The 8,711-nt window shown below is 30.2% G+C and overlaps 1 protein-coding gene across 1 annotated transcript; it reads right to left on the bottom strand.

Moving 5' to 3' along the window:
• Positions 3,847 to 6,078, bottom strand: LOC107642649 (protein LOL1). The gene is made up of 6 exons (XM_016346061.2): positions 5,727 to 6,078; positions 5,461 to 5,624; positions 5,206 to 5,319; positions 5,017 to 5,130; positions 4,838 to 4,947; positions 3,847 to 3,941 (listed from the first exon to the last, which is right to left on the bottom strand). Exons 2-6 carry the CDS (start codon positions 5,525 to 5,527, stop codon positions 3,900 to 3,902), a joined length of 447 nt encoding a protein of 148 aa, XP_016201547.1. The 5' UTR covers positions 5,528 to 5,624; positions 5,727 to 6,078; the 3' UTR covers positions 3,847 to 3,899.

Raw genomic sequence — 8,711 nt, 5'->3', positions numbered from 1 at the left:
AACAGTGAAATTTTTTGTTCAATTATTGAACCATATCTTTTGGCATACTTCTTAGTCGTTGTTTTGCTATTGTGAGTTTGCCAGAGCACACTTTTGCATAATGCAAATGCAATTATTAATTCTTGACACTTTATTTAGTGTTGCTTGTGGTTGTGGGTGTCAATTTTATACAGCTATAAATTGATACTTGGTGGTCCAAAATTTGGACCATACATTGATAAGGTGAATGTAATTTATCTCTTGTGTTGAAGAAGTTTTGGTGGGTATGGCGACACTTTGGTCCACTGGGAACTATTTTTTTACTCCCATTTAATTGGAGCCAGTAACAGCAAATTAACCAGATTAAGGAATAGGATTTTGAGATTTTCAGGACCTAGTTAGTAACATGGTTTCTTCCTCAACTTTGCACCCATGACCACTACTTTTGATATTCGATATTCGATATTTATTTTTCACAGGCAATTATGCAAAGTTATAAGTTAAAATGACGCACGCCTGATGAACACAAAATAGTAATTTTCAATTGATCCTGACATTCTTGTAATGATTAAATCCAAATATATAGTGGGGTTAGATAGATTTTGCTACCTCCTAATGGTTCAAGTTGAAGACAGAACACGGGAAGATCGGCACAGAAGACTCTGAAAAGAGCTTTTGATCTATCTATATAACCAAAAGGCTGCATATATTGTTGTGATTGTTGTTCGGTTTAAAGATACATTGGCCTATTGTCTATTCAACATGTCTCCAACATGCTAAATTGAGTATTTATCTATTTTGGTTTCTAAAAATTTTCGGACCAGAAATTTTTGTTCCTAACTAAAATTAATTACTTGATTGGTCCCTAATAATTAACTCCGTCAGTCATTTAGGTCTTTTGCTCCATCAACTCTAATGGAGGACAAAATAGTCCCTAACAATTCTAACAGGGGACAAAATGATCCCTGACCCCTCTGTTCGGAAACGATATCGTTCTTCTCCAATTTTCATCATATCTCGTATAACTCCAACATTTATACTCTCCTTCTTCACCTTCACAGTCTTCTTATCCATATTTCCTTCCTCCTCTTCAGCTCCAAAATCAAGCCATAGTGTAACTGCCACGCGTGTTACATCTATCTCAACATGTCATGGACCACACATTTCCTAAATCTCTGTGACTCGTTCATCTATCTCCTCCGCACTTCACCCACCAAAAGCATTCACCTCCACGTCTTGATAACAGCATCACCTCCAACCCCGATAACATTCACTACATCCTCAAGACCAAGTTCCACAAGTATCCCAAAGACACGCCTTTTTCCATTCTCCAACAAGCAATATAGATTATTGGAAATTAGGATATCATGAGAAGATTCTCCTTCGACATCATATGCAAATTTTCATTTGGAATGGACCCAAAGTACTTCATTTCTTCGAGTCCAAGCTGGCAGACAGCTTCGACCTTGCATCCAAGCTAAGAGTACAGCGAGCAATGTCGCCATTGCCGCTTATATCAAAACTGAAGCGATTACTAAATATTGGTTTGGAGAAAAAGTTGAAAAAACCGATTGAAGTGGTAGACAATGTGGCCATGTAGATAATAGGGCAGAGGAGGAGGAGGGAGATGGTGACAACGACGACGGGTTTTAACAAATCGGATTTGCTGTTTAAATTCATGGAATTCATCAAAGACGACAAGTACTTGAAAGACATAGTCATTAGTTTTCTGAGTATGAATTGGTTAAGAACAAATTGAGGATTTTTCTTCTTGTAAATATTGAAGTTGCAGAGTATGTATTGTGTAGCTTGAAGTTGTCATGTTAAACTGTTAGAGTTATGCGAGATATGATGGAAATTTGGGAAAAAAACAGTGTCGTTTCCAACTAGAGGGGGTCAGGGACTATTTTGTTCCCTGTTAGAATTGCTAGGGACTATTTTGTCATCGTTAGAGTTGACAAAGCAAAAGACCTAAGTGACCGACGAAATTAATTGTTAGAGACCAATCAAATAATTAATTTTAGTTAAAAACTAAAGTGTCTAGTCCAAAATTCTTTAAAGATCAAAATAAGTAAATACTCTGTTAAATTTGCTCTCTTCGCCACAGTTTTCTGTCTCAAGAAAAATTTAATTGAAAAGTTGCGCTATGGTCACATTCATATTTTGATAATAATAGCCTCAAAATTTGAATGGGAATGCGACTATCGATTAATCAATTTGCCTTCCTAGAATACTGGTGGCACCAGTCATGCAAGTCAAAATCAGTTGTTAGTAACCATGGAACTTAGATTGTGGGGCACAATCTTCTCTCACATTGTTCCACAGAATTGGTCCATTGGCTATAATCAACTTGGAAGTTGGGAGTGACAACTACAGGAGTTGGGACAGGTGAAATTAATTAATGCATTGGAGTTATTTTGGATCTTTTCATGTTTGCTTTTAGCAACAAAACATAAGATATTATTAGGCTTTTATCTTTGGGGGTTAAATTTGGATATATATCTATTTCGAACTGTGAATATATATATACACAATTAGAGTTAGGATCAAATGAAACCTATGTCAATTTATGTAAAATTATGTCGCTTATAGCATTTTAGATGATAAATATTTTATCTATCTAGTTATTGAATCATAAATAACATACAATGAATATCATCTCTACTAGATTTCACCAAATCGGACATCAATAAAAATGTAATTCAAGAACACTTTATTTATGTATATTTTGAATAAATATATTAGGTCGATTTTATAGTATATATTAAAAAAGATACCAAACAATTTTGAATTGAGATGAATTTTTCTTAGATATGAGCCATGGCATATAAGCTTTTAATCTAACACTTACATGAAAAATGATCCTCTCATGAAAAAATTAGAAAGTAAAAAAGTGATGGTTTAATCACTATTAAATTTTAAACTTTGATCATGTGTAAGTTTTACTATCTTGATTCATAGATGATTAAACTGTTATTTTTCTCATTTTACCAAGCTCAAGGTGGAACTTTTTAGTCTTAATAATAAATTTTAAACGAGAATCACCGTTGTGATATATATTTTATTTTATATCTCTTATATAAAAATGATATGGGAGGAGTTTGATGCATAAATTTCTTTTTCTAAAATACTCTTTATTATATAGAATAATGATTATGAATTTTAATTCATACTTCTAATTATCATTCTAATATTTGAATAAATAAAAATTGAAATATATGTTATTTTTTAATATCAAAATGATAAAAGAACTTATTTTATAATTAGAATGTTACTATTATATATTTAATTCATAAAAAATATTACTAAAATAATTTCTAATTTGTTACTATTATATATTTAATTCATAAAAAAATATATTACTAGACAGATTTCTAGTATTTATGATGTCAAAATCTAGTGATTTTCTCTTGTAAGTCACTAAGTTGGATCATAAATTATTGTAAGTACTATGGATTTTGAACAGGAATATGTATGCATGTTGGATTTCACACTCAGATGTTATCCTGTCGAATTTATGGACCCATGTGGGCTGTGGCGTTTTATGTAATGAAAACCAAGATTCGGTGGCCGTACTTGGACCCTTTGTTGTTTGAAGGGGCAGGGGAAAAAAAATATACAACAAAAAATTAAATTTCTTCAAAAGCACCCAGAAGCAGGAAAGACATATAATGATAAATAGTTTATCCTTACACCCCAATAATAATACCAAAACTATTTAATCAAATCACTCGAGGGAAAAATAGCTCTATACATGTGAAGAGAATCTCCTCCATCGTACTCGTCTTTTATGCTCTTGTTATTCTCTCAAGGGTGATATATTATCTTATATTATAATATATCATATGTAATATGGTGTTTATACTTTATATATATATGTCAATAGCAAAACCAAGGCTTTTAGAGCTTGTACTTTGTTATCAAGTGCTGAATTTCTGCTCTGTGGTGCTTGTTGATGAGTCCTGCAATGCATCATTCTCAATTACATCATACTAAACCATAACACCAATATATACATTATAACAAATAATTTAACAAGTTTAACTAAATTATCATCAAACTGCTCTCAACTATTAACTTTGGATGGTAAATTTTATTTCTTAGAATACTAATTTTCAATTCATATTAGCTTACTACTAGTAATGAGTAAATGATCAAATTAATCCATGAAAAATCATTTGGTTTTTAACTTAGTCTTTAAAAGATTTTTTTAATTTTGCTAATAATGTCAAAATTTATTAATATGGCACGTTAAATGTCACCACAACACATTTCTAAGAATTTCAATTGACTATTAACATAATAAATTTATGAAATTAGATCAAATCAAAACCTAATTGAGAGAAGAATTTGAGATATTGAAATTCCTCAATTTGGGATTGATTTAATCTAATTTCTTAAATTAATCATATTAATAGTCAATTAAGACTATTAAGTATGTATTCCTGATGTTACTTAATATACCACGCCAACAAACTTTGACACTATTAATAATAAAAGTGACGAAAAAATTTTTTAAAAACCAATTTAAAAAATAAGTGATCTTGAGTAATTTAACCATTTACTCTATTACTAATAGAAAAATATGATTTTGTTGAAGTGATTATTAGGGGAAATAGATCCTCTCCAGTTTTTTTAACACTTGAAGAAATGCAGTGTGATCTCTCACCGTTAACTTTATAAGTGGGGCCAAAATTAAATATGAGAGAAAGAACAATGAAGGGTGAAAGATCACAATTGACACTATCCAGTTTTTTCTTCACGGGAGAGGATCCACTCCCATTATTAGGTGTGATTTGTGGGGAAGCAAAGTTGATTATGAAGTTGAAAGTGAAGAGAAAAGCAGTGTAGTACTGACCCCAACAGAGGTTACAAAACTGCAGACCGCACATTTCACGGATCTTGCTCCATATTGGTACATCAGCAACATCCTACAGTTGCCACAATTAACATGCGCCACTTGATTTGCTGTTACAACAATCACAACCTTACATTAAGAAAAGATTTAGATAGATAGACATAATAACATCATCGTACCTTCCAGTGCTAGATTGACGGTGTGGCAACAAGAGCATTGTACACTTGTCGCTCCGCGGATGTACATCAGTAAAGTGTGACATCCTCCACAAATTAACTGGGCCATTTCTGTGCCTGCATACATTCATAAATGCTTGGTTCTTTTCAGAAACAAACAAAAAACAGAGAAATTTTTGAATTGGATCATACCGGGTGGTGGCACTGCTGTGACTGCATTGCAAACTGCACAACATACTGACGTGGCTCCAACTGGATACATCAGTAGGTTTCTGCAACCGGAACACACAAGTTGACTCTGTCCACCTACTTACACCATTCACGTTTTCACATTATCTATTTATTCATAATAATATCAACATGTAACCACTTATTAAATCAAATCCACAAAAAATTAGAATATTATATTGGAATTTCCCAAACAGAGAGAAAGAGTGAGGAAGATACCATTTGATGGAGGCGTAGTATATGGAACCGAGGGTGTTGGGTAGGGAGCAAGTGGAACTGGTGGCATTATAACAAAACTCTCAAACAATATGTATTTTTCTTCTTCTTTTTTAGAACTCTAATCAGAGCATAAAGCTCCCTCTTTCTCCCATTTTCACAGCTCCTACAAAATGTGAAAACATTGCAAAGCAAAGCATCAAAACAAGTGATGATGGGGAATAATAAAAAGGCATGAAGAAAAGTTCATTAGTTAAGAGTTTGCCATTAATTAGTACCAATTAAAGAAGCAGAAGAAGAATAAGAGTGGAGGCTTTGTTGGTTCCTTCAACCATGCATGGAGCTAATTAAAGAGAAGGAAGCACTACCTAAGCTAGGCCCTCTCACCAGAAAAATGAGACTTTTTTGGTTGAATAATGTGAAAGTGGGGGCGAATATGCAAACTAGCCCTTCACAGCTTGCTCTAGATAAGGTGGAGAGAGAGACACATACACTTATAAATGAAAAGGGCCCAAGAAAGGATATCACTTGGGGAAAAACAATCATTAAATTTATTTAATAAACGTTAAGGTAGTACTAATGGGGCAATGGCCATAGGTAAGTGAAAGAAGAAGAAGAAAAAGAAAGAACTCTTTTCATCTTCTTCACTATTTAATGGTCTATTGTAATTTGTAAATAATTAAAATTAAAATAGGTATTCTCGAGATCAACTCTGACATGGGAAGGATGGTCCTACTTTGTAGCTTTGAAGCTCAGCCATTGGTGGAATAAGTGAATAACAGTGCAAGCACTTGAGTTCAGGAATGTAATTGTTTCTTTCTTCTCATGGTTAAGATTTGATGGTTCACATTGAACCACGTAGCCTGAACAGTTAAAGTTAAATGAGTATTGTTTGTATGAGAGTGATTTGCATTATATTATTAGGCCAATTCTGTGTGCTGAGATAATGCCCCTAATTGTAATTGTGGTCCTGCACAAGTGCCATTGAAGACTCTCATTTCCCTTCACCTGCAAACTTGTAATATCACAACTAATTTCGTAGGACATTTTTAAAGATTATAACTTCTCATATCTGAATTAGGTATTGTGGGGGTGGGGGGAACAGTTGATGAGTAACTCTCATGGTTTAGGATTCTGCTTAATTATCCTTTCTTCTGTTATTATTCTATTGGACAAGCGAGTGATAATACTCATAATAGGGTAAACCACAAAAAATATATTCTAATAATTTTATTGTTGATAAAAATACATTTTTATTATTGACAAAAATATTCTTAAATAAATTAAAAATGCTCAATATTAAATATATATTCTCAAAAAATGCTTTAGAAATTAAATTTTAATGCGATTTTTTGCAAGTATAATTAGAAAATGATATATTTTTATTTTTTAAATTTTGTAAGTATATATTTTTTGTGATTTTTTTTCAACAACTAATAGTACTTTTAAAAAATCACAAAAAATATATAGTTAGTGAAAAATAACCAAAATTTAAGAATAAAAATATCTCAACTTTCTAATAATACTTGCAAAAAATCGCATCAAAATTCAAGTTCTAAGTATTTTTTGAGAAATACATATTTAATATTGAATATTTTTGTTGCATTTTAAAATTATTTAAGGATATTTTTGTCGATAACAAAATTTGAGTGCAATTTTTGTCAGCGACAAAATTATTCGAATACATTTTTAATAGTTTATCCATGACAATAAGTAAATTTGTAAAAATGTTATATGGATACTAACGGTGTACTAAAAAATGCTCGTTAAATTAAGGTTTAATTATTTTGGCGGTTTCTATAATTTTACCAAATTTTTAATTAGATTTATATTCTTTTTTTTTTTCAATTGGATTTTTATACTATATCAAATTTTATAACTAAGTTCCTACCGTAATAAAAACGTTAGAATTAACGAAATATTCTATTAAACTATACTGAATATTTAATCAAGTGTTAGGCATATTTGTTTTGTTTAACATGATATTTTGTCAATTCTAACATTTTTGTCACGACATGGACTTAATTATAAAATCTGATATGATATAGAAACTCAATAAAAAAAAATTAGTTTTTTAAACATAAAAGAAATTAATAGTTTTTTTCTTCTTTTCAATAGTTAGTTGAGATAATAAATTATATTAACTATTTTTTTTTAAAAATTATGCCATAATATTATAAAACTAGCTTTTGTAATTGAATAATCGATAATGAATAGTTGAATACTTGTTTTAGAACATATATTAAACAGTGATATTTAATTATGTTCGAAATAAAAAGAGATGAATAATTGTAAATTATTTTTTAGTTTGATTATTTTGTTAGTTCACATAGTTTAACTAATTATTTAATCAAGTTCTTGTAATATAAAAGTTTATAATTAGATAGATGTACTAGATAAAAAGAGATATACTACACGTGTAAGATTTTTTGTGAACTAAGTTTAATTAAATTGAACAATAAAATTTGGGTGAGTAAGTGAGTGAGAATGATGAGAAAAATTTTATTGATATTAGACTAATTTAATTAAACTTAGTTAATAAAAAAAAATTCATGCCAAAAGAAAAAAATTATCCTTATATATTTTTGCTTTTATAGAAAAAAAGATTTTAGTCCTTCATTCAATATACATACTCTCATCACATCAGCATATATATTTATATTTAATGTCTGATGTATGTTTATAGAACATATGTCCTGCTATCAAAATGAACACTATAATCAGAGTTGAGAGAGATTTGGAATATAATGTTTGGTTACTTTTAAAATATTTGAAAAATACTACTCATTCCTAAGTAGAAGTAATAAGATAAGAATCTCTTTAATAAAATAATGAATTTTTATTCAAATTACTTAGAATCTCTTTAATAATCATTTTATAACATATGTAACGTTTACTTGGAGCACAGTGAGTTGGGAGCTTGTTTGTGATCATGTTAATACTACAAAGGCTAAATTACTAAATTAGTCTTTTATGTTTGGACGTAATTTTGTTTTGATTCTTAAGATTTAAAGTGTTTTATTTAAATTCAAAAAAGTTTCATTTAGCATCAATTTAGTCTCACAGTAGTTAAATAATTAACGGAATTTTCTACATAACAACAGTACAAGAACAAAATCGATAATTTGGAGAACAATACAGACTCCAGAGGCACAAAATCAACTATGGATACATCAATAGATTTATTTATTATTTTTCTTACAATATAAATAAAATATTTTCTATAAAATTAAAGAGAATGATAAATAAATGTA

Source organism: Arachis ipaensis, chromosome B05 (genome assembly GCF_000816755.2).
Source record: "Arachis ipaensis cultivar K30076 chromosome B05, Araip1.1, whole genome shotgun sequence".
In the NCBI taxonomy this organism is placed as follows: domain Eukaryota; kingdom Viridiplantae; phylum Streptophyta; class Magnoliopsida; order Fabales; family Fabaceae; genus Arachis; species Arachis ipaensis.
This window is presented reverse-complemented; position numbering and strand designations above follow the sequence as displayed.

Coding starts and splice junctions, on each gene's coding strand:
- LOC107642649 (XM_016346061.2), bottom strand. CDS start 5,527: ATGCCACCAGTTCCACTTGCTCCCTACCCAACACCCTCGGTTCCATAT. Junction 5,131..5,205: donor CACAGCAGTGCCACCACCCG/GTATGATCCAAT, acceptor GAATGTATGCAG/GCACAGAAATGGCCCAGTTA. Junction 3,942..4,837: donor GTTTTGTAACCTCTGTTGGG/GTCAGTACTACA, acceptor GATGCATTGCAG/GACTCATCAACAAGCACCAC.